The sequence below is a fragment of the Chiloscyllium punctatum genome, chromosome 15 (genome assembly GCF_047496795.1).
Source record: "Chiloscyllium punctatum isolate Juve2018m chromosome 15, sChiPun1.3, whole genome shotgun sequence".
Taxonomy (NCBI): Eukaryota; Metazoa; Chordata; class Chondrichthyes; order Orectolobiformes; family Hemiscylliidae; genus Chiloscyllium; species Chiloscyllium punctatum.
Window position 1 is genome coordinate 30,676,991 of NC_092753.1, and position 27,261 is coordinate 30,704,251.

General features: G+C 43.0%; 1 protein-coding gene across 1 annotated transcript in view; it reads right to left on the reverse strand.

Annotated features, from left to right (window-relative positions):
* Window positions 1-2,335: 2,335 nt before the first annotated feature.
* Window positions 2,336-27,261, reverse strand: part of tlr7 (toll-like receptor 7) — a 33,339-nt gene continuing 8,413 nt past the window's right edge. Inside the window, exon 2 of the mRNA XM_072584865.1 lies at window positions 2,336-10,467. Coding sequence (XP_072440966.1) covers window positions 7,268-10,467 — 3,200 coding nt within the window. The 3' untranslated portion in view covers window positions 2,336-7,267. The remainder of the gene's footprint in view (window positions 10,468-27,261) is intronic.

Genomic DNA, 27,261 nt, shown 5'->3' on the forward strand with positions numbered 1-27,261 from the left:
ATTAATACATCTCTACATCGGAAAGCAATATGTGCAGTTTTATTTTATTCATTCAGGAGTGGTGGGCTTCCTTGGTGGGCTATTCATTGTGCATCCTAGTTATCTTTGAGAAGCTGGTGCTGAAGTGCCTTTTTGAACTGTGGCTGTCCATTTAGTGTGTGAACACTCACAATGTTGTTAGGGAGGGAGTTCCAGGATCTTGGCCCTGTGATAGTGAAGAATTGACAATATATTTCTAAGTCAGGATAGGAGTGGCTTTGGAGGTGGAGATGAATTGAAAGTGCTGGTGTTCCTGTGCATCTGTTGCCCTTGTGCTTTTTAACCCATCCCCAGTACATTTTTCAAAAGGAAACATATAAAATGTGTCTGCAGCTTGGGTCAGGACAATTTGTTGTTAACAGAGTGTTATCAGCCCATTATTATCTTTGTAGTTACAAGAGATCTAGTTTGTTTTGACTTGGATTTTCTCCATTATTGTTCCTTTAATTCATTACTGTGACATGCTGTGGTTCTTAGTGGATTTCTGCAGTGCAGCTCGTAAATTGTACACACAGTACTGTGCATCAACCATGAAAGCTGTGAATGTTTAGAAATATGGTGCCAATCAAGTGGGCTCCTTTATCATAGATGGTATCAAACTTCTGGAGTATTGTTGGAGCTGTTCTTATTCAGGCAAGTGAGGCATATTCCCTCATACTCCTGACTTATATCTTGATCAGAGTGGAGAAACCTTGGAGTTAGTGGTGTGTTACTTACTGCAGGATTCTAGCCTCTAAACAAAACCTTTGGTCCACAAATGATCTAAAGTGAGATACCTTTAGTATATCTCTATATGTAGAATATTTGCATACATGCAATTTAAAGCATTTGATATATATTAACAGTATGTTTTTTGATCCGCAGCTCCTTCAATCACTTATAATAATGGAGTAACAGTGAGTTATTAGGTTATTAGTGAGTCATGATTACTGGGGCTATTCAAGACACAAAATAGATTAGTATTTTATCACACAATATAACTTTTCATCAATACAAAAACTTTATTTAATTAGGTGGCACAAATATTTGTGCATTATACATTTAATGATTTAGTTGTACAAGGGATTTGAAGCAGCTATGAAGAATTTCAGTTACTGGGTAGTCACAGTTCCTGTAATTGAAATTTCAAGGTGCATACAAACAGGGAACAAATATCAGTAGAAAAATAAACCACGAGCTTTACATCTTTTTGTGCTAAATGGTCTTGAGGTTTATATTGTTAAATTTCAAACAGCCCCATAACTTAAAATTCCTTTCTAACAAAGGGAAGGATGATATAGGAATAGAAAACAGGGAGGTGGTAAACTTAAACAAATTATTATTGAGGAAGTATTAGTCGTTTTAGCAGGCCTGAAAATCCCCAAGCTGCTGTGGGAGGCAAGGGAGAAGCATATTGTTAAAGGGGAAAGTGAGAAACTGGAAGTTATTGTACACATTGTTAGGAATGACATAGTTAGGGAAAAGATTAAGGCTTTACAGAGTGAATATAAGCGGTTAAGTAGAAGATTAAAAATCACAATCTCTGAAGTGGTAATCTCCAGTTTACTCTCACTGCCAAGCTCAAATGAGGGAAAGAACAAAAAAGATAAAAGAGATAAATCAATGGATGAAAAAGTACTGTAATGTTCAGGGCTTTAGGTTGTTTGATCATTGCGGTCTCTTCTGGAGCAAAAAAAAATCTGCTCAAGAAGGATAGGTTTCACCTGTACTGGAAAGGGACCAATAATCTACTGGGAAAATTTGCTAATTGTATTAAGGGAGACTGTAAACTATTAGAGAGAGGAGGAGGAGTCTTAAGTAGCAGAGTAAGTAGAAAATTGATGAGAATGGTTTTGAATCTGAATAGAACAAGTTAATTAGGAAAGACAGACAAAAGCAAGTCAGAGAATGAAGCAACTCCGCAGAATTAAACAGTATTTATTTCAATGCAAGGGGTCTTACAGGTAAGGCTAATGAACTCAGAACATGTTTGGGAACATGGGATTGGAATGTCAGAACTATTACATAAATTTAGCTGAGGGATGGACAGGACTGGTATCACAATGTTCCGGGTTTCAGATGTTACAGGAGGGATAGAAAGATAATGGGAAAAGAAAAGGGGAGTCGTGTTTTTGATTAAAGAAAACATTACTGCTGTAGTTAGAGAAGATATTTCTGAAAAATCATCCAGTGAAAATATACACATTGAAATAAAAAATAAAAAAGGAACGCTCACCTTTATGGAACCGTACTATAGAACACTCCCCCACCACCTTATCCCACCCACTCCCCCCCACCCCAACCCCTGCCCCCCACCCCACACACACACAGACCTCACCATAATCAGATAGAAATTAAGGAACTGATATATGTAAGAATAATAAGTTTGTAATCGTGGGCGATTTTAATTTTCCAAGCATTGACTGGGACCACAATAGTGTTAAAGATTTGGATGGTGAAGAATTAGTCAAATGTGTTCAAGAAAATGTTCTTTATCAATATGTAAATGTTCCTGCTAGAGAAGGAGAAAAACTTGATCTCCTCTTAGGTAATAAGACAGGGTAAGTCACTGAAGTGATAGTGGAGGGACACTTTGCGTCTAGTGATTATATTTCTATTTGTTTTAAAATAGTTATGGAACAGGATAAGCCTTCCATTTAAAAAAAAAGCTTTTAATCAGAGTTATAAACATTTTAGTGGTATGTAACAAGAACTTTCAAAAGTTGATTGGAGTTGAGTTCGCAGGTAAAGGGACATCTGATAAGTGGGAAGCTTTCAAAAGTGTGATAATGAGAGTTCAGAGTCAGTATATTCCTGTTAGAGTAAAAGGGAAGGATTAGAAAACAGTGGATGAATGAAGATATTGAGGTTCTAGTCAAGAATAAAAAACCACCATACATTAGATACAGGCATCTCAAATGAATCTCTCAAATAATGTAAAGAATGTAAAGACATTCTTATGAGGGAGATCAGGAAGACAAAGAAAAGATATGAGATAGGCTTGGCAAATAAGGTTAGAGATAATTCAAAGAGATTCTACAAGTACATTAAGGGCAAGTGAGCAACTAGAGAGACAGTAGGGCCCCTTAAAGATCAAACAGGTCATCTTTTTGTTGAACCTCAGGAGATGGGAAAAATAGTAAATGAATATTTTGTATCAGTTTTTACTGCGGAAAAAGAAATGGAGGCTACCAAACTCAGAGAAATAAATATTGATATTTTGAAAACAGTTCACAATGCAGAAGAGGACATGCTGGTAATCTTAGAAAATATAAAGGCGGATAAATCTTCAGGATTCTGATCTACTGTATTCCAGGATGTTGTGGGAAGCTAGGAGAAAATTTTGAAGGCCCTTGCAGAAGTATTTGTATCATCTATATATATAGGTGAGGTGCCAGATGACTGCAGAGTGGTTAATGTTGTACCTTTGTTTAAGAAGAAATGCAAGAGAGTCTGACTTTGGTAGTGGGTAATTTGCTGGAGCTGATTCTGAAATATAGTATTTATATGCATTTGGAAAGACAAGGAATGATTAGGATAGTCAGCATGGTTTTATGCAAGGGAAATGGTGTCTCACAAACTTGGTTGAGCTTTTTGAGGAAGTAACCAAGATGATTGATGAGGGCAGAGTGGTAGTCATTGCTTATTTGGATTTTAATAAAGCCTTTGACAAGGTTCCACATGATCGACCAGCCAATAAAGTTCAAACCCATGGGATTCAGGGTGAGCTTGCCAGTTGGATACAAAATGGTTTGATGTCAGGATACAGAGTGATGGACGAGGGATTTTCAGACTGGAGGCCTATTACCAGCGGTGTTCCACAGTGATTGGTACTGGGTCCATTTTTGTTTATCGTTTATATAAAATGATTTAGATGAAAAGATAGAAGGCACAGTTGATAGGTTTCAGATGACACCAAAATTGGTAGGTATAACGGACAGTGAATGTTATCTAAGATTACAAAGAGATCTTGATCAAATAGGTCAATGGGCTGAGGAGTGGCAGATGGAGCTTAATTTGGATAAATGCAAGATATTGCATTTTTGTAAATCAAACAAGGGCAGGACTTATACAATAAAGTAGGACCTTGGATAGTGTTGTAGAACAAAGACACCTAAGGGTTCACGCACATAATTCTTGGAAGTTTGCATCACATGTAGATAGGGTGGGTTTAGAAAAGATTTAGCACGTTTGTTTTCCTTGTTCAGATCTTTAAGGAGTTGAGACGTCACGTTGAAGTTGTACAGGATATTGATGAGGTTTCTTCTGGTGTATTGTGTCCAGCTCTGGTCGTCCTATTATAGGATTGATATTATTAAGCTGGAGAGGGTTCAGAAGAGGTTTACCAGAATGTTTCCAGGAATGGCAGGTTCAATTTATAATGAGAGGTTGAATAGGCTGGTACTGGTTTCACTGGAACAGAGGAGGTTGGGAAGTAACCTTATAGAGTTTTATAAAATCATGAGGGGGATAAATAAGGTGAATAGCAGATATCTTTTCCTTAGGGTGGGGATTTCAAAACTAGGGGGCATATTTTTCAGTTGCATGGAGAAAGATTTAAAAATGACATGAGGGGCATTTTTCTTTTACACGGTGTGTGGTTCGTGTGTAGAATGAACTTCCAGGGACGTAGTAGATGCAGGTACAGTTACAACTTTTAATGGATTAGTATGCAAATAACAAATATTTGGAGAGATATGGGATATGGCAGTTGGGAAATAGTTTAGTTTGGGATCAGTATGGATTGAAGTGTCTGTTTCTATGCTGTATGACTGTAGAATTTCAGAGTTACTTTCCAGCCTACCATTTCTGTCACCTCCCACAGAATTTCACCGCCAAATACATATTCCCCTTCCTTGTCAGCATTTCACAGGGACCATTTTCTCCAGGACACCCTGGTCCACTTCTCCCTCACTTCCAACACTTCTCCACATCCCGTGGCACCTTTTCGTGAAATCATAGAATGGTCAATATCTTCCCTCTTAAGTTCTCTCTCCTCTCTATCCAAGACTCCAGACACACCTTCCAGGTGAAGCAAGGAATTAACTGCACTTTATTCGATGTCATCCACTGTATTTACTGCTCAGTGTAGTGTCCTCTACATAGTGAGGACGAAACAGACTGAGGGACCACTTTATGGAACATCTATGTTCTGTCCACAAAAGTCATCCCAAGCTTCTAGTTGTGTGCCACTTCAACACACCACTGTTCCTTGGCAAACATTTCTGTCTCAGCCATACTGCAGTGCTCCAGCGTGACTCAGTGCAAGCTGGAAGAACAGCACCTCATTTTCCTTTTGGGGGTCCTGCAGCCTTCAGGACTCTGTATCAAGTTCAATCCATTTTCACCTACTTGTGGTCCCCATTAGCAGCTTTTCTTTCTCCATACTATCACCCATCTCTTTGCCTAATTATTGTTCTTTCTCTCCAGGTTCCATCTTGACTCACCCTTTCCCCCCGATTCCTTGTCTTCTGCATAAATACCACCTTTTCCTGGCTACTATCATTTCTGAAGAAGGTCACTGGACTCAAAACATTAACTCTGCTTTCTTTCCATTGATGCTGTCTGACCTTTATGTTTCTCCAGCAATTTCTATTATTGTAGGTGATTTCAGGGGTTTTGACATTAACTTTCAATTCATCTCTGGCCACAAGTGAGGTGCCAGAGGATAGCTAATGTGGTACCATTCTTCAAAAAAGGTTGTAGGGAACTATGGGCTAATGAGTCGAACAACTGTGGTCAGGAAGCAGTTGAAAAAATTTCTGAGGGACAGAATAAATCTCCACATGGAGAGGCAAGGGTTAAACAAGGCTTGCAAGGGATAGATAATATCTAACATTTTGCGAAGATGTATAGGAGGTTATAGATGTATATGAAGGTAATATAGTTGATGTTGTCTGCACAGGTTTCTGAAAGGCTTTTGACGGGTTCTTGACCAGTCTGTCATTCAAGATCTTAATAACCTATAAGATCCAGGGCAATTTGGATGCATAACTGGCATAGTGAGAGAAAGCAGAGAGTGATAATTGAAAGGTGCTTTTTTAAAACTGGAAGCCTGTGTCTAGTGCTGTATCACAGAGTTTGTTGTTTACTTTAAATGATCTAGACATGAAAGTAGGTCTGATCAGTGTGATAGCAGATAACGCGCAAATTGGTAGCATTGTATTAGCAAGGAGGAAAGCCTTAGACTACAGGAAGATATAGATGGGCTGAACAGTGGCCAAATGGAATTTCATCCGGAAGAGTATGAAGTGATAAATTTTGAGAAAAATAACCAGGCAAGATAGTACACATTGAATGGAAGGTCCCTAGATAGTACAGATGAACCTTGGTGCACATGACCATGAATCTTTAAAAAGAACAGAACAGGTAAATCAGGTGGTTAAGAAAGTCTTTTCAATCAAGACATTGAATACATGAGCAAGGAAATTATGATGGATCTATGTAAAGGGTTATTTGAGCCATAAGTGAATATGATAGAGCAATCAATAACCGGGGGCACAATTTTATAATATGAAGCAGGAAGCTGAGAGGGGATTTAAGGAAATATATTTTCATCCATAGGGTTGAGAGTATCTGTAACTCAATGACCAAAAGGGTGATAGAGGCAGGAAACCTTTAAGAACTGCTTAGATAAGCTCTTGAAATGCCACAGCATACTAGACTAGCAACAAATATTGAAAAATTAGATAAGAACAGATGCATGTTTAATGACTGGAACCAATAAAATGGGCTGAGGGGTCTCTTTCTGTGGTGTTTGAGTACAAGCTAGTTCGTAACCAGGTGTGTTGATGGTGAAATATAACCTCCCATGCATTTACAGTGTGGGTTTGATAGCCATTTTAAATAGAATGAGAGTTTATCGGGTGTAATTTTGGATATTGGAGGTCTGCAGCAGATGGTGGTTCGTGTGGTGCGCACAGAGACACACACAGACAGACAGTCAGGCACACATGCACACAGACAGATAGATACACACGCACACAGACACACACAGCAATACAGATACACACATAAACACACATGCGCAGGCACACACGTGCACACAGGCACACAGACAGACACACATAGACAGGCACACACAGAGACAGACACACACGCACAAACAGGCACATAAACAGACACACACACACATGCAGGCACACACATAGACAGGCACATGCACAGACAGACCCACACACAGACAGACACACACATAGACAGGCACACGCACAGACACCACACACACGCTCGCCTGGCTACAGGCAGGCTAGACAATTTCATTGAAGAGTTTGCCATGCTGTATGTGGCTGTCAGTGGTCAGGGTGCTCCTCAGGTGCTGCCAGAAAAGGGGCTGGGCACGAGGGTTGCGGGGCCACTCGAGCACCGAGTGGCGGCTCAGCCTCTTCTTCAGCCGCAGGTAGCGGGACCGCTGCCAGACCTTGTCCAGCAAGACCAGCACGATCACGTCCAGCTTCTCATCCAGCAGCCGCTGGTGGGCCATGTGGAAGGCGGTGCGGAACTGCCCGGTGGCGATGTAAGGCCGGGTGAGGACGAAGATGGTCTTCCGGCTGCGGTGGATGCTGTGCGAGAGGTTCTCCAATACCAGGCGGCCTGGCACCCAGTCCCTGTCCTCCAGACACAGACACAAGCGCCTGTCGCCCGTCTCCTCCAAGTGGGTGATCAGCTCCTTCAGGACCCAATCGGTGACCAGCGGGTCGTGGGTATCATAGGCGACAAAGGCCGCGTAGGCAGCGCTCGAGGCCGGCGACGACGGCAGGCGCCGGTAGCCCCGCAGCTTGGCGGCGCACACGTGGTAGGCGTAGCGTACGTCCCAGGAGAGGTGGCGGGCCGCCAGCGACACCAGCAGCAGTGAGAGGGTGAGGCCGGCGGTGGTGGCGTGCAGGCCGGCGCCCAGCGAGTCCAGCTCGCACGCGCGCCGGTCCAGGCTCAGCACGCTGAGGCCGCGGCGTGCACGCGGCGACGCGCAGGTCACGCCGGTGACCAGGCGGGGCACGTGCACCTCGGTGCGGTTGAGCCACCAGGCGAGCCAGGAGGTGGCGTCGCAGCTGCACGCAAACGGGTTGCCGTCGAGCCGCAGCACGCGCAGCCCCGCCCACGAGCCACTCCCCACCTCTTCCGACATGGGCATGCGCGGCGGCGGCGGCAGGCTCGACGCCTCGATCATCCGCAGGCGGTTGTTGCTGAGGTCGAGCTCCCTGAGCGAGACGGCGCCCCGCAGGAAGTAGCGCCCCAGGCGGGTGATGCGGTTGCCGGCCAGCACCAGGCGTCGAAGGCCGGCCGAGCAGTCGGCCAGCGAGCGTGGCACAGAGGCCAGCTGGTTGCCGCCCAGGTCGAGCAGGCGCAGCGAGTCGAGGTGCCGCAGGCTGAGCCACTTGAAGGAGCGCAGATGGTTGGAGGCCAGCACCAGCTCCTCCAGCCGCGGCGGCAGGGTCTCGAAGACGGACTGTGGTATGAAGGTCAGGAGGTTGGACGACAGGTCGAGGCGGGTCAGGTTGACGAGGCCCCTAAAGAGTTGCAGGTAGTGGTCGGTGCCGTCCCTCCACATGTAGTCCAGGCGGTTTCCACGGAACTCAAGCACCCGGAGCGAGCGGCTCTTCAGCACCGTGTCGGCCGACGAGTGGATGGCGTTCCCGTTCAGGAAGAGCTTGGAGAGCGCCGTCAGGTTCTGGATGAAGCCCAGGCGATGGGTCAGGCCCTCCATCTCGAAGTAGTGGCTGTTGTGGCTGAGGTCAAGCACCCGCAGCTTCCTGAGCTCCTGGAAGGCGGTCTCGTACAGCAGGTCAATGCGGTTGTTGGACAGGTCGAGGTAGCGGAGGTCTGGCAGGTGCTGGAACTCACTGCCATTGGGGGTCTGGCTGAGGGCGTTGCCGGACAGGTTCAGGCACCGCAGCGAGGAGAGGCCTTCGAAGAGTGTGGGCCCCACAAAGAAGATGTTGTTCTTGCTCAGGTCCAAGAAGGAGCCGAGGCGGCCGCACTCAGTTGGGCAAGACGGCACGAATGGGTAGCTGGCCTCCTTCTCCGCCTTGGACTTGCAGCTCCGGCCGTAGCCATCATAGCGAAAGTAATGCATCTGATTGGACCAGCCATAAAAGGCATTGGGTGCTTGGCTCGGCTCGTTGGAGCCACACTGGGCATCTGCCGAGTCGCCAGAGGAAGGCGAGATTTTGTTCTCCGACAGGTCGAGTATTTTCAGACCGTGGAATTTCTTGAAGATCTGCAGATTGGCCACTTTGATGAAGTTTGTGCCCAGGTCCAGGAACTTGAGGTTCCTGAGATCCCACAGTGGCTTCAGATGTTCTTCCTTCAGGTTTTTGAAAACGTAGCCCCTGATCCTTAAACTTTGGAGAGACTGCAGGTTGGAAAAATTCTCGGACAGATTCAGATACTTGGCGTACAGCTTTAGCTCGAAGTTAAAGGACAGGTCTATAGCCTCAAGTTTGGTCAGATATTTCAGAAACGCGGCATTGGCGATTTCTTTCAGTAGAAAATTCTCAGACAAGTCCAGTAGTCGCAGGTTGGAAGTGTTCTTGAACCAAGAACTGGGCACTGTTGAGAGAGAATTGCTTTGCAGACGCAGAGTTTTTAATTTATTTAGTGTTTGGAAAGCATTAGCATGTATTTGGATGTAACTTGGAGACTGGCATGGCTGGCAAGGAAATGGAGCATTGTAACAGCGGGGGCAGTTCCCACTCAGGTCTAGGGTCTCGAGCTCAGGCAGCTCAGCAAAGTCCTTATCATTGATTTCCTTGATCACATTATTATACAGAAGAAGTTGCTTTAAACTGCGTGGCAGTTTCCCAGGAACATGGGTCAAATTGTTGTCTTTGAGTGACAGGATGGTGAGGTTGCTTAGGCCATAGAACGCATCCTGTTCAATCTGGTACGAGGTGTTGCAGGGGTTGCGATAGTAGCAGTTCTGACCTAGGTAGATGGCCTCCAGATTTGACATCACTGAAAGATTTGCTTTGGTCAGGACAAAGATGCTGTTGGCTTCTAGACTCAGCATTGTCAGAGTATGGGGCAAGCCTTGAGGCAGCTTGTTTAGCTGGTTCCCATCCAAATAGAGTGATCTCAAGGCTGGCAAGGAGGAGAAGGCCCCTTTGTGAATCCTCAAGGCATTAGTGCACACTTTGTCTTTGGGACCCATTCTGACAGGCACACAGTTACACCTCAAGTCGATCTCAGTGAGGTCACTTAACCCAGAAAAAGACGTGCTATGAACTTCAAGGATGTGATTAATAGTCAGGCTGATGTTGGTAGCATTAGAGGGAAAGCCAGTTGGCACGTGCCTAAGTTCACGTTCACTACAGTCCACAACCACTGCAGGGCCATCTTTTGTTACGTCACATGGGAGACTTTTTGAAAACCATATGTTTGCAGTTGATTTTGAAAGTGAGATAAATAGAAAGAAGGTATGAAGCAGCAGTACAGGTGCATTGTTCAAAACTACCTAAAAAGGAAAGAGAACAATGATTTAAGCAACTGGCACATCTTAAAGTTTGCATAAAATTTCAACAGAAAGGACAATTTTGACGAGCAAAGAACTGCTGTAACCTCCCACTGTCCTCTAACTCTGCAAACTCAGTTCTATTCAATCAGACAAATAATTCATTCATTCAAATTACAGTCAATGATTCAGGCACTTAGATTAACTGCAGTATATAAAGAGGCATGATCTAGCATTAAGTTCAAATAAGTTTGAAATACTGCATTTGCTGGAAATCTGAAAGAGGCAGACAGAATGCTGGAAATATTCAGGAGATCTGCCACCATCTGTACAGAGAGAAGAACAGTTAATCTTTGGAGTCTGGCATGACTTCTTCAGAAGTCAAAGCATTAATTTTAAAAGGAGGTGCTGGATAATTTTTTGACATCACTTGGAAGGCCAGCATTTGTTCCTGACCCTAATTGTCTTTGAACAGGATGTCCTGCTAGGTCATTTCAGAGAACATGAAAACTTAACCATGTTATAGATCTGGAGTCAAATGTAGGTCAAATCCCAGTCAGAGCAGCAGATTTCCTTCCTTAGAGGATGATAGTGAAAATCCAACTGATTCACAACAATTGATAGTAAAAAACTTCCAATTCAATTTCTTTATTATAATGAATTTAAATTGCACCAGCTGCCTTGGGATTTGAACTCATGCCCTCAAGGCATTAGTCTGGATCCCTCAATTACTAGCGCAGTGATAATGTTAAAACATCACTACCATCCGAGGATATGATCGGAAAACAAGTTGGATATTAGATGTAGAATTTGGTAAGAAAACTGAGTTGTTTGCAAGGATAGGCTAAATGCACTTCGGCTGAATGGCCATTCTTTCCCATAATATTTTGATATTATGATGTAAAGAAATTTCTTCAAGAAGAATGTGCTGATCTATGTATGTGTCATTAACACAACTCACATACAGTACAACCTGAAGACCACCAGTGGCCATTTTGGCTTGGATGTGTTAGATTTTGAATAAGACATGAGTACAGACAATTTTGTTAGCATTAGGCCCAGGCTGAGATGCAAAAACAAAGGTTCAATGTGAAAAATATAATTGCCTTGTGTGGATCTTCTGAAATTTCAGTTCACCAAGGTCTTTCAGTTTACTTGATATGAATTCTGGGAGAATGTTTTTTTTTGTTCTCCAAATAAAGACAGTTCAGAACTTTTCATACTCTTCCACCATTTGGAACAGAAGCTGGACATAAAATTCTTCCTGACTTCTGTCACAACCCAGAAATTTATCATCTTGTTTGGCTGTGTTACTTCATCATGGAATAAGTTTTTGTGGGGATGTGCTACCATTCAGAAGCTCTGACCCAGTCTCCGGGGTATTAGAATCACACCACAGCACCTGGGGAATTTACATTTAATTAATAACTATTTGACAAAAGATGTCCTATTTTCACTGTAAGAATATTCTTCATTCTTTTCTGTGACACTACGTGCTCAATGAATGTTGGTGAAATGAAAAGTGTAGGAGAACTTACCAGGATTAGCACCATCATATCTATAAGGAAAAGCACACCCACTGAAGTTACAATGCAAGATGAGGTGTACAGTAGCCCTGCGGGAGAATACTTCCAAGACACACTGTGGATGCCCAAAACTGTGGATAGGTGCGAACCTATTCATTTAATTGGGAAATGTACCTTCCTGACAGCCTCTTGGTCCCTGGTTCTGGAACATTCCCTATAATATGTTCGGGTCGCGGTAAACCGCAGGTAACTGAAACCACAGTAACCAGACCTATGGATGTAGGGATTGCCCTGTAAGTTGAAACATTAGAAGAGACATACAAAATGGACAGGAATAATTGATTTCCGGAACTATGAATCGATCAAAGTTTTGCAGTTCTGTCACATCCAAGGTGAGTCGAGGAGGACAAATAATCAGACCAATAATCTTGACAAAAGTAATCACTTTTTTCCAAGATGGCAAGATAGGGTCCTGCACCAGTCTGTTGCAGACCAACAGCCTCCTGTCTTCTTCCCTTACTTAATTCTTTCTCTTCTTCCTGTCAGTGATGGCAGAGAAGGTGACACCGTAGAGGAGGATAGCTGCTTTGTGACCCATTGTGAAGAGGTGGCGGCGGCCGAGCCTGGCAGCAGAGCCAGGGACTTGGTTGTATGGACCCAAAGTGGAGAATCCATTTTGTCCTGCATACCTAAATACATTGAAAAGCTTTGCTTTCGAGCAGTACAAGCAGATCATAAGGCAAAAAAAAACTTGGACAGAGTGAGGCATACAAGTTTTACTGCCCAGGATGTGCGTGAAACTTAACCAATATTAACAAGATCAGCAGTACTTGAAGTTAAAGCGTTAATTTATCAGTCTAGTAACGGCAGGAAAGAAACTGTTCTTATACGTGCCGGTGCATATGTTCAAGCTTCTGTATCCTCTGCCTGACAGAAGAGGTTGCAGAAGATCATTACTGGGGTGGGAAGGGTCTCTAATGATGTTGACAGACTTTCTGCAACAACGAGAGATGTAAATGGAGTCCATGGATGGAAGGTTGGCTTCCATGTTGGTCTGGGCTGTGCACATAACTTTCTGCAGTTTCTTACAGTCCTGGGTAGAGCAACTGCTATTATGCACCTGGATAGTATGCTTTCTGTAGTGCATCTGTAAAAGTTGGTGAGGGTCCTTATGTACAGCACAAATTTCCCAAACCACCTGAGGAAGAAGAGTTGTTGTTGTGCCTTCTTGACCATCACGTTTCTTGGGAAGCCCATGCCAGGTTGTTGGTTACTGTCACTCCTAGGAACTTGATGCTCTTAACCCTCTCAATCTGCATTCCATTGATGAAGAAGGGGTCATGATCTTCTTGCTTTCTGAAGTCAATGATCAGTTCTTTTGTTTTGCTGACATTGAGAGAGAGGTTGTTATCATTGCACCACGTCACCAAGTCCTTTATCATCTTTCTATATTCCAACTCATTGTTTGATATCTGTCCTACCATGTGGTGGTCACCAGAAAACCTGTAGATTCTCCAGGCATCAGTGAAACAGCAGCTAAAGTGGAGTCAGGGACTCCTGATTGTGGTCGGCCCAAGCAGGGAGTCCAAGTGATGGCTGAAATGGTGGTGGTATAGTAGACCCAGAGCAGGGACTCCGGGCAGTTGCTGAAGCCATGACAGTGTGGTATGCCTGGAGTGGGAACTCTAGATGTTGTCGAGAAGTCTGTCCCTGTGGTCGGTCTGGAGCAAGGACTCCAGGCAGTAGTAGCAGTATGGAATGCCCGGGATTCCAGGCAGCCACAGAGCCAGGGACTTCTGGTTGTGGTAGGCATGGACTGGAGACTACTGGTTATCAATGAGGTGGTGACATTAGTTCCTGGTTGTGATAGTCCCGGAGTGAGGGCTCCTGGTTATCAACAAGGTGGTGACAGCAACATCTGGTCATGGTAGGCCCAGAGCTGGGTTTTCCTGGTTACTGGTGAGGCAGTGGTGGCAGCTCCTGTTTGTGTAGGCTCAGAGCCGGGAATGTTGTTTCCTCGGCAAGTGTGGGTCCAGCAAAGGACATGGCATTGGCGTAGTTGAGGATGCCTTGCGACGAAGTGATGGCAGCTGAAGAGTGGTGACTGATGGTACATATGGTGCAGGTGGCAATGTAGAGGCCCATGTTTCATTGGTGAGCCGGCTTAGGGCTCAGGATTCATGGAGTAGGCAACGGAACAAAGACGTACACTGTTTCAGCTACATCTTTTTATGTTTAAACTATTCAAAATGGCATTGGATTGTGATGACAGTTGAAGCTTTTCACTGTATTTTCTTGCATTATTCACCATAAAAAGAAGTGACAATATATCATCATTCATTCACCCAGCACTAATGATGGTGTATCCTGTTGTGTGTGTAGTTGGGTGTGTGATGCCCCTTTGAGAATGGGTCAGGTGATCCGGGGTAGAAGCTAGAGGAGTAGTTTTGATTTGATATTTATATTGCCACCTACTAAGATAATTATTGAATAAAAGATATCATATCTTTGCACTAAGAATACTCTAATTCTTTTCTATGATGCTTCCAGTTAAATGAATGTTGGCTGAAATGTAACATGTAAGAGAACTTACCAGGATTAATACTGTCATATCTATAAGGTAGAGCTAATGCCAGTGAGGTTACAACTCAAAACTAGACGTATGTTGAAACAGTAGAGGAGACATGCAAAATGGATAGGAATAATTGAAAACTGATAGGATCCAAAACTGTGAATCAGATCAAGGTTTTGTAGTTTTGTCACATCCAGTTGTGAATGAAGGAGGATGAATAACCAGAGCAGTAATCTTGACAAACATCTCAGGTTTTTCCAAGATGGTAGCGCTGGTATGGTAGGCAGTGTTCAGGCTTCTGGACCCACTGCTCCAGACAGGCTGACTCCTCCCTCCTTTCTTTACCCTTTTTATCTTTCTTTGACTTCTTCATCTTCCTGTCAGTGACATTATGGAGGAAAATAGCTGGTGTGGTACTCTTCGTGAGTTGGTGGCGGCCTAGCCTGGTAGTGGAGCCAGCAACTCCCGTTTGTGGTAGGCCCAGAGTGAGGACTCCAAGGTGTAGCGAGATTGTGGCTGCAGCGAGATTGTGGCTGCAGCAGAGCCAGGGACTCTTGGTTGTGGTAGGCCCAGACCAGGGACTGCAGGTGGCAGCTGAAGTGATATGCCCAGAGTGGCGACTCCACGCATTGTTGAGGTGGTGGTTGTGTGGTAGGCCAGAAGCAGGGGCTCCAAGTAGTAGCTGAAGTGACAGCGGTGTGGTATGCCTGCGAATGGGGACTCCTGCTTTTGATAGGCTCAGAATTGGGAATCCTTGATACTGGTGAGGCGATGGCAATAGCTTCTGGTTGCAGTAGGCCCGGAGCTTGTGTCTTCAGGTTATTGGTGAGGCAGCAGCAGCAGCTCCTGTTTGTGTAGGCCTGGAGTCAGGGACTCCTGGTTGTTGGGCGAATGTAAATCCAGCGCAGGACCTGACATTGGTGTCGGTGAGGTGGGCCTATCGAAGAGACAGCACCTGAAGAATGGTGACTTTGGTGGATCTGGCAGAGGCGATGGTTTGGAGGCACAGGTTTTGTTGGTGATCTGGCTCAGGGCTCAGGACTTGTGTAGGAGATGCGCATTGAAGATGTACCTTCACCTGTATCCTTTTATTCTTAAACTATTTAAAATTCTGCTGGATTGTGGTGACACTATAAGCCTTTCACTATTTTACTGTATTAATCACTACAAAATACAAGTGACAATGTATTATCATCCATATATCCAACATTAAGGTGCATCCTGTTTTGTGTAGATGGGTGTGTGATGCCACCTTGAGAGTCGGTCAGATGACCCGGAGGCAGGAGCTAGAGGGGTAGCTTTGATTTGATTTATTATTGTCATGTTGTGCGAAACAGTGATAAGTATTGTTTTGCATGGCTGTCCAGACAAATCATACCATACATAATTATATCAGGATAATGGAATAGAATGCAGACTATAGTGTTACAGCTACAGAGAAAGTGCAGAGAAAGATCACCTTTAATAATATGAGAGGTCGATTCAAAACTCTGATCACAACAGGGAGGAAGTTATTTTTGAATACATTTGCACATGGGAGAGAGCATAACTAGGATGTGAGCGGTCTTTGATAATGTTGGTTGCTTTCCCGAGGCAGTGAGAAGTGTAGACAGAGTCAATGGATGGAAAGCTGGTTTGCGTGATGGACTGGGCTGCATTCACAACTTTCTAATTTGCAATCTTGTGCAGAGCAATTGCCATATCAAGCTGTGATGTATCTAGATAAGATTCTTTCTATGGTGCATCTATAAAAACTGATGAGTCATTGTGGAGGTGCTGAATTTCCTTAATCTTCTGAGGAAGTAGGGGTGTTGATGTGCTTTCTTACTGTACCATCAACATGGATAAAGCAGAACATCTTTACTCTTAGGAACATTAACCTCTTGACCATTTCCACTTCAGCGCCATTGATACAGATAATGGTGTGTCATTACACCATGTCACTAAGCTCTATTTCTTTCCTGTATCTGTCTCATTATTATTTTAAGATCCAAAGCACTATGGTGGTGTCATCAGCAAAATTGTAAATGTAGTTAGAGCAGAATTTGACCACACAGTCACGAAAATATAAGGAGTGTATAAGGGGCTGAGTACACAGCCTTGTGGGTGTTGTTGATTACAGTGGAGATATTAGACAAAAGTGAGGACTGGAGATGCTGGAAACCAGAGTCTAGACTTAGAGTGGTGCTGGAAAAGCATAGCAGGTCAGGCAGCATCCGAGGAGCAGGAAAATCGATGTTTCGGGCAAAAGCCCTTCATATAGCCTACCCTTACTGATTGCCATCTGTGGGTCAGGAGGTCGAGCACATAGGAAGATTCGACATTTTGGGCATAAGCTGATGAAGGGCTTATGGCCGAAACATCGATTTTCCTGCTCCTCGAATGCTGCCTGACCTGCTGTGCTTTTCCAGCACCTCACTCTCAACTGTGCCCATGATTAATGCAGCATCACCATAATCACATCAAACCATAGGGCTACCCTCTCATTAGAGATAAAATTAGTGATGGTTTAATCTGAGGGTCACCACGCCTCAGACAGGAGGCAAGGTTGAGAAGGAGAGGCCTTCATGGTCATGTTAGTTAGTGCAGGAATTGAACCCATGCTATTGGTTTCACTCTGCATCACAAATCATCTAACTGAGCCCCTTGCTCATTTCTAGCCTGCCAAACGTAAAGCAGTACAAATCCAACTTAACTATTACTACTCCATCAGTTGACTTTCAAATCATCAGTAAAGTGATGGAAAGTATTATTGATTGTATTATTATGTGGCACTTTCCCCTGACAATCTGCTCCAAACTTATTGCAACCTTGTTTGAAAGACAGAAGAGCTAAATTTCAGAGTTGATTTGAGAGTAGCTACATTGATAATATGGCAGCATTGCCTGAGTATGATATCACGGAGCTCAATAAACATGAAGCCAATGACACTTACAATTGCTGAAGAAGAATAGACATTAATAGTGCTGAGCAGACAATTTGGCACATTGTGCCACTGTTGGTTCATAAAATCTCTACCGTATGGAGACAGGACATTTGGTCTATCGGATACACACCTTTGAAGAGCATCCCATCTCCCTACCCTATCATCCTACATTTCCCATGGTTAATCCAACTAAATCAGCACATCTTTGGACTGTGGGAGGAAATAAATGCAATCATGGTGAGAATTGTAAACTCCACACAGACTGTTGCCCGTAGGTGGAATCAAACTCAGGTCCCTGGTGCTGTGAGGCAGCAATGCTAATTATAAAATCAGAAGTCACACGACACCAGGTTATAGTCCAATGTGAAACCATAAACTTTCAGAGAACTGACTTTCCCTGATGAAGGAGCAGCACTCCAAAAGCGTGTGATTTCAAATAATCTTGTTGAACTATAACCTGGTGTCATGTAACTTGGGACTTTGTCCATCCCAGCCCAACACTGGCACCTCCATGTCCTAATTATTAAAGATCTGACTACATTCATCCCATTTTTTAGCTTCTGCACAATACTTTTGGAGGCTATGGCAACACAGCCCCAAGTGAAGATCTAAATAGTGCCTAAATGTTATGACTCAAATGCCTTTTCAGGTAATGTGTTTCAGAATCCCACCAGTCAGTGAAAAAAAATTCCACCTTCTCTTACAGTTATACCTCTTAAATCTCTGCGCACTGGTTATTAATAGCTCTACTAATGGAAAAGACATGCTTTCCGATTCATTGTATTTCTTTCAATCTTATGCACTTTTGTCCCCTCTCAACCTTCTGTGCTGCAAGGAAAGTAACTTTAGCTTATCCAATTTTTCCATATAGCTCAGATTATCCAGCCTAGGCAACATTCAGGAAAACCTGTGCCCTCTTTAATGCAATCACACACTTATAATGTGGCGACTGAACACAGTATTGCAGTTGTGACCTAAACAGTATTTTTTTAGATTACCTACAGTGTGGAAACAAGCCCTTTGGCCCAATAAGTCCACACTGACTCTCCGAAGATTAATCCACCCAGGCCTTTTTCTCTCTGACTAATGCACCTAACGCTATGGGCAATTTAGCATGGCCAATTCACCTGACCTGCACATCTTTGGATTGTGGGAGGAAATCCACACAGACACAGGGAGAATGTGCAAACTCTACACAGACAGTCACCCAAGGCTGGAGATCGAACCTGGGTCTCTGGCACTGTGAGGTGCTAACCACTGTGCCACCCTAGTATAGAGTCCTTGCTCCTACAATCTATGTCTCATCTAATAAGGACAATAATTCCATGTAGTTTAATGACCTTATCTAGATGCTATGTTACCTTCAGAGATCTGTGGATATGTACACCATGGTCCCTCTGATCTTAAATACTATTCAAATCCAACAATTCACAGCATGATTCCTTGTTAACCATCTCCAAATGTAAAACCTCACACTTTTTTGGACTGAATTCCATTTGCCACGGCTCAGTCCAGCTGACCAGCTAATTGATTTTATGCAGTATATCCTCACTATTTATCATTCCACCATTTTTCATGTCATCTGCGAAAGCTATACCTCTCACATTAAGTCCAAATTATTTATATATTCTGGGTAATCCAAGATGGAGGACGGGAAAATTTTTTGGCTGTAACAGCCAACATTTTAGGTGCTGGAGGAGATTTCCGCAAATTCCAGGAGCAGCAATTATTGTTTTATATGCTGTTGCATTGTTTTGGAACTTTGGGGGAAAAAAGTCAAAACAAAAGTAGTTTTAAAAGGGAGGTACAGACTGATGTTTCTGTGGCCAGCAGGGAAAAATCAGAATGGTGTGTTGCATCCCTGGTGCCAGGATCAAGGATGTCTCAGAGAGGGTGCAGAATATTCTCAAGGGGGAGAGGGGCCAGTAAGAGGTCATTGTCCACATTGGAACCAATGACATAGGAAGGGAAAAGGTTGAGATTCTGAAGGAAGATTACAGAGAGTTAGGCAGGAATTTAAAAAGGAGGTTTTCGCGAGTAGTAATATTTGGGTTACTCCCGGTGCTATGAGCTAGTGAGGGCAGGGATAGGAGGATAGAGCAGATGAATGCATGGCTGAGAAGCTGGTATGGGCAAAGGATTCACATTTTTGAACCATTGGAATCTGTTTTGAGGTAGAAGTGACCTGTACAAGAAGGACGGTTTGCACCTAAATTGGAAGGGGACTAATATATTGGGTGGTGGGGGGTCTAACAGGGAAGGCAGATGAACTCAGGGCATGGTTAGGAACATGGGACTGGGATATCATAGCAATTACAGAAACATGGCTCAGGGATGGGCAGGACTGGCAGCTTAATGTTCCAGGATACAAATGCTACAGGAAGGATAGAAAGGGAAGCAAGAGAGGAGGGGGAGTGGCATTTTTGATAAGGGATAGCATTATAACTGTGTTGAGGGAGAATATTCCTGGAAATATATCCAGGGACGTTATTTGGGTGGAACTGAGAAATAAGAAAGGGATGATCACCTTATTGGGATTGTATTATAGACCCCCTAATGGTCAGAGGGAAATTGAGAAACAAACTTGTAAGGAGATCTCAGCTATCTGTGAGAATAATAGGGTAGTTATGGTAGGGGATTTTAACTTTCCAAACATCGACTGGGACTGCCATAGTGTTAAAGGTTTAGATGGAGAGGAATTTGTTAAGTGTGTACAAGACAATTTTCTGATTCAGTATGTAGATGCAAAACTTGACCTCCTCTTTGGGAAATAAGGCAGGGCAGGTGACTGAGGTGTCAGTGGGAGAGTACTTTGGGGCCAGTGACCATAATTCTATTACATTTAAAATAGCAATGGAACAGGATAGACCAGATCTAAAAGTTGAAGTTCTAAATTGGAGAAAGGCAAATTTTGATGGTATTAGGCAAGAACTTTCGAAAGCTGATTGGGGGCAGATGTCCGCAGGTAGATGGACGGCTGGAAAATGGGAAGCCTTCAGAAATGAGATAACAAGAATCCAGAGAAGGTTAGGGTGAAAGGAAAGGCTGGTAGGTAAAGGGAATGTTGGATGATTAAAGAAATTGAGGGTTTGGTTAAGAAAAAGAAGGAAGCATATGTAAGATATAGACAGGATAGATCGAGTGAATCCTTAGAAGAGTATAAAGGCAGTAGGAGTATACTTGAGGGAAATCAGGAGGGAAAAAAGGAGGCGTGAGATAGCTTTGGCAAATGGAATTAAGGAGAATCCAAAGGTTTTCACAAATACATTAAGGACAAAAGGGTAACTAGGGAGAGAATAGGGCCCCTCAAAGATCAGCAAGGTGGCCTTTGTGCGGAGCCGCAGGAGATGGGGCAGATACTAAATGAATATTTTGCATCAGTATTTATTGTGGAAAAGGATATGGAAGATATAGACTGTAGGGAAATAGATGGTGACACCTTGTAAAAGGTCCATATTACAGAGGAGGAAGTGCTGGATGTCTTGAAATGCATAAAAGTGGATACATCCCCAGGACCTGATCAGGTGTACCCTAGAACTCTGCGGGAAGCTAGAGAAGTGATTGCTGGGCCTCTTGCTGAGATATTTGTATCATCAATAGTCACAGTTGAGGTGCCGGAAGACTGGAGGTTGGCTAACGTGGTGCCACTCTTTAAGAAGGGTGGTAAGGAGAAGCCAGGGAACTATAGACCGGTGAACCTGACCTCGGTGGTGGGCAAGTTATTAGAGGAATCCTGAGGGACAGGATGTATATGTATTTGGAAAGGTAAGGACTGATTAGAGATAATCAACATGGCTTTGTGCATGGGATATCATGTCTCACAAACTTGATTGAGTTTTTTGAAGAAGTAACAAAGAGGATTGATGAGGGCAGAGTGGTAGATGTGATCTATCTGGATTTCAGTACAACATTCAACAAAGTTCCCCATGGGAGAACTAGCCATTTGGATACAGAACTGGCTCAAAGGTAGTGGTGGAGGGTTGTTTTTCAGACTGGAGGCCTGTGACCAGTGGAGTACCACAAGGATTGGTGCTGGGTCCACTAGTTTTTGTTATTTACATAAATGATTTGGATGCGAGCATAAGAAGTACAGTTAGTAAGTTTGCGGATAACATCAAAATTGGAGGTGTAGTGGACAGCGAAGAAGGTTACCTCAGATTACAACAGGATCTTGATCGGATGGGCCAATGGGCCGAGAAGTGGCAGTTGGAGTTTAATTCAGATAAATGCGAGGTGCTGCATTTTGGGAAAGCAAATCTTTGCAGGACTTATACACTTAATGGTTGCTGAACAAAGAGACCTTGGAGTGCATGTTCGTAGCTCCTTGAAAGTGGAGATGCAGGTAGATAGGATAGTGAAGAAGGCGTTTGGTATGCTTTCTTTTATTGGTCAGCAGTTGGGAGGTCATGTTGCGGCTGTACAGGACATTGGTTAGGCTACTATTGGGATATTGCATGCAATTCTCGTCTCCTTCCTATCGGAAAGATGTTGTGAAACTTGAAAGGGTTCAGAAAAGATTTACAAGGATGTTGCCAGGGTTGGAGGATTTGACTATAGGGAGAGGCTGAACAGGCTGGGGCTGTTTTCCCTGGAGCGTCGGAGGCTGAGGGGTGCCCTTATAGATGTTTGCAAAGTTATGAGGGACATGGATAGGATAAATAGACAAAGTCTTTTCTCTGGGGTCAGGGAGTCCAGAATTAGAGGGTGAGAGGGGAAAGATATAAAGGGACCTAAGGGGCAACCTTTTCACACAGAGGGTGGTACGTGTATGGAATGAGCTGCCAGAGGAAGTGATGGAGGCTGGTACAATTGCCATATTTAAAAGGCATTTGGATGGGTATATGAATAGGAAGGGTTTGGAGGTATATGGGCAGGATGCTGGAAGGAAGGACTCGACTGAGTTGGGATATCTGGTTGGCATGGATGTGTTGGACTGAAGGGTCTGTTTCCACGCTGTACATCTCTATGTACACACAAGCAACAAATGCCCCATCATAGAACCCTTCGAGAACCTAATGTAACAGATCTCCGGTCACAAAAACAGTCCCAGCATATTGCTGTATGAGTTCCTGAAGGTAGTGTTCTGCTTTAATCAATATTCTTCCCTTCATAATATGATCCGAAATCAGACTCTATGGTAATGGTTCTGTGCTATTCAGAATCATTTGAAGCTTCTCCAGTACTAAGCAATCTTCAGTGACATCCAACAAGATCTGGACAACATTCATTCTTGAAATCATAAATGGTATGTAACATATTTGTCATTTAAGTGCCAGGTAATGTCCATGTTCAACATGACAGAATCTACCAATATCTTTTTACATTAGTGACATTACTAAAACTGAATCCCTAACTGTCAACATTCAGTGTGCCACTGACCAGAAACCTAGCTTGATCAGCCATATTAGTATTGTGCTTACAGAAGTGAGGAATTTTGCAGCTATAACTAGCCTCTTAATTCCTCAATGAACTATTCATGAACTACCAAAGCATAAATCCTGGATTTGGTGGTAAACTCCCCCACTCACTTGAATGGGTACGGCATGCAAGATAAACAGCCCCTTGATTGGCACCACTTTCTGCACCTTCAACATGCATGCTTTTCATATGTTGTCACATGTCACTGGAATAACACATTAAAAATTCAGTATCACAATTTCCACAGTTGTCACAAAAATGAAAGTTTTTTTTAACATGTAGAATTCCCCAATTCACCTGTCTTACACCCAGGTTGACAGAAAACATGGACCTGTTTTACATATGTAACAAAAATGACTATTCTGTCACAAAACTGGTTCCTTTTTTTCTGAAAGTTGTAGCTTTTCTCAAGGATACTGTGTCTTTCGTTTCTTTCAGAGAGGTCATAAATGCTCCCAGTGCTGATTCGACTGGTTTGGTATAGAGATTAAAGGGTATTGATTGGTATTTGTGTTTATATGTAAACAGATGAGACGTCAGGCCAAAGTGGCATGTCTTAGAAGTGACCTGTACAAGGAAAAGGGAATGGTCAGCTTTCTAACTGAGCGGTCCAATCCAGAACTAGTTGGAAGTTCAGCAGTGGACTGTGTGAACAGGCTCTCTCTCTTTCTGCCCTTCTAACTTCAACCTGTAAGCACCTCTTCCATTTTTTTACTGGTCTTTAAGGGGGTTTGCTTATTGGGACTGTTGTGCATATTCAGAACAGTATAATTAATTCTAGTTTGTATAGACTGAGTTCTGTAGAGGTTCCTTATTCTGTTCTTTGCATTTCATTGTGTAATTTTGTGAATAAATTTCTGTCAGTTTTAAAACCTGGTAGTGAACTTTGCTAGCTTACTCCACATAATTCTCACTGGACACTTATGGAAACAAATTGCAAAGTTATGGTCTGGGTTGCCTGCTCAAGAATATTTTGAGTAGTCTGGCCTAGTCCACAACTGATTAGGGACTCTTTGCAGGATTTTAAACAGCGAGTGGTAGGTGCTCGTCTCTTTATTTCAGGTATTGGTTTGGTTGGGTGGACAAAGCTTGGGATAGTAATGGCTTTTCAATTGCCAAAAACTTTCTGGAAGTGGATTTGGTGACTGGGTGTTTTGCAAAAGGTGAATAAGATCAAACTGCAGGAATTAGCAGACCAACTGGGATTGGACTTGCCTGCTTCTGTGAGGAAATAGAGATACTTACAGCAGTAGCTCCACATTTAACTTTCCTGGGGAAATCACCAGAAAACTTCAATTGCAAATGAAGGAGCTTGAGTTAGAGGCAAAAGATAAGGAAAGGGCAGCAAAAATTAAACAGTTTGAGTTACGATTAAAAACAGAAGAGAGGGAAAAAGAGAGCAGCAGAACAGAGAGAAAAGTGAGAGCAGCAAAAGAGAGGGGAAAAGAGAGAGCTTTTGAACTTCAAAAACTGACACTTACAAAGGAAAGTCAGCTTAAAAGGCTGGAGATTAAGGCTGAAAGTAACCTTAATGAGGAAGTAGTGCGAACTCGTGTGGAAGAGCAGAGAGTTAAAACAGCAAGGTTAGTAGCTGAAGTGGCTGATGATTATGAGCTGCTCCATATAACATGGTTTGGCTTCCAGAATCAATTTCAGTCCATGAGGGACAGAAACTGGGGCAAAGAGAAATCCTCACGTGGAAAGGGAAAGGTAGATCTCAGCAAAGATCATAAGGATAACTTACCATAGGGTAAAAAAGAAACCGTTGAAGGGGATAAAGAAGTTAAAAAGCTCTGGTGTTTTCATTGTAATAAAGTGGGCCACACAACATCACAGTGTTGGTGGGCTAGGAGAAAGCCAGAGGTAGGAAAACCAGGGAATTTTGTTGGACTAGTAACAAAAAACACAAGGGAAGTTAGACAACTGCCTCAGAGTGTACAAGATGATCAGAAGTTGATTAAGGAGGAAGTGCCAGATCTGCTTAAAACATATACATGCAAGGGTAATGTTTATTCACTTAGGCCAGGAGTAATAGATAAGGAGGTTACAATATTAAGGGACTCAGGATCCTCTCAGGCTGTCATGCTGAAGGATGAGGAGATATGTACTCCTGAGGGACTATTGTCAGAAAAGGTACTGATAACAGGAATTCATGGTGAGACAAAAAGTGTTTAATTATGTAAAGTGAGGCTAGAGAGTCCAGAGAAGAGTGAAGAATTTATGGTAGGAGTACTGGACAAACTCTCAGCTCCAGGAATACAATTTGTCCTTGCAAATGATAAAGCTGATTCACCAGTAGGCATACTGCCTACTCTAGTTGAAAAGCCAGTGGAGATGCAGGCAACTGAAAATAGGAAAGAAGTTTATCCATGAATTTTCCCTGATTGTGTGGTCACAAGGTCACAGAGGCACAAGCCAAGCAGGACAGTTCAAAAGGCACAGATAAGGAAGCTGACATAGCTTTATCCGAGACCTTTTTTGGTATTCAGATACGTGGCACAGTGAAAGAGCAAATAGGTAAACATGCAAATATCTTTAGCTCTGCTAAGCTGATTGAATTACAGTAGAAAGATGAGAACTTAAAACAGTTATATCAAAAGGCATAAACAGAGAAGGAGCGTGAATGCACCCCTGTATGTTATTACTTAATAAGTGAAGAAATAGAGACCATCACACATTCAAGCAGATAAGAAATGGGCAAAGATTCATCAAATTGTTTTGCCAGTAGAGTATAGAAAGGAGGTGCTGTGAGTGGCACATGAGCAACCACTTGGAGGTCATTTAGGGGTGAGGAAAACACAGGCTAAAATACAAACACATTTTTACTGGCCTGGACTACACAAGGATGTAGTTGAATTTGCCAGACGTATTGTACATGTCAGCTAATTGGAAAACCACAGGCAGTAATAAAACCTGCACCTTTAGTACCTATTCCAGCACTTGAGGAATCTTTCACAAGACTCTTGATTGATTGCGTCAGTCCCCTACTTCAAACAAAAAGTGGGAATAAGTATTTATTAACAATAATGGATGTGTCGACTGGATTTCCAGAAGCAATCCCATTACGCAACATCACAGCTAAAAGGGTTGTAAAAGAATTACTTAAATTGTTTGCTAGATACCGGCTACCAATAGAGATCCAGTCAGATCAAGGATCAAACTTCAGATCCAAACTATTCAAGGAGGTTATGGTCAATTTGGGAATAAAGCAATTCAAATCTACTGTGTACCATCCAGAATCACAGGGAGCACTGGAGAGATGACATCAAACATTAAAGACCATGATGAGGGCTTATAGTCAGGATTATCCAGGTGATAAGGGAGTTCCATTTTTACTTTTTGCGATTAGAGATGCCCTAAATGAATCGACCAAATTCAGTCCATTTGAATTAATTTTTGGGCATGAAGTAAGAGGACCATTAAAATTGATTAAGGAGAAATTAATAAGTCAGAATTCAGAGACCACCCATTTGGACTCTGTGTCAAATGTTAGAGAATGATTAAATAGAGCTGGGGAATTGGCTGGATAGCATTTAAAAGTATCACAGCATATAATGAAACCGGAAGCAGATAAGAAATCACAAATTCGCAATTTTGCAATTGAGGATAAGGTATTGGTGTTACTTCCAGTAACAGGTGAGCCTTTAAAAGCAAGGTTTGGTGGACCTTATCAAATCAAGAAGAAATTGAGTGAGGTGAACTACTTGATAAGGACTCCAGACAGGAAGAAATCTCACAGAGTGTGTCATGTGAATATACGCAAAAGGTATTTTGAGAGAGAAGGAAAGCAAGAGGAGAAGGTGTTAATGATTACAGCACAGAAGGAAGAACCACGTTCACAGGATTCTGAATTGGACATTCCTCAAATCAAATTGGACAATGAGGAAGTTGTCAAAAATTGTGATAAATTATTGAGTTACCTTCCACAAGAAAATCAAAATGACCTGAAAAAGTTATTGCTATTGCATGGGGAGATATGCGGAAATAAACTGGGAAGTACTAACCTAACTGTGCATGATGTAGAGATGGGAGATGCTGTTCTGATTACGCAACATCCTTATAGGCATAACCTGTAAAGTTGGCACAGGTTCAGAAGGAGATAGAGTACATGCTCCAAGATGGCACAATCGAAGTGAGTTACAGTGACTGGATCTCACCCATAGTCATGGTACCAAAGCCAGATGGTACCCAATCATTATGTGTGGACTATCGCAAAGTCAACGCCATTACAAAGACTGATGCATATCAAATTGCACAGTTGGAGACTGTGTCGAAAAAGTGGGACAAGCAACTTACATTTCTAAGTTGCACTTGCTCAGAGGCTTCTGGCAAGTACCTCTGTCAGAGAGAG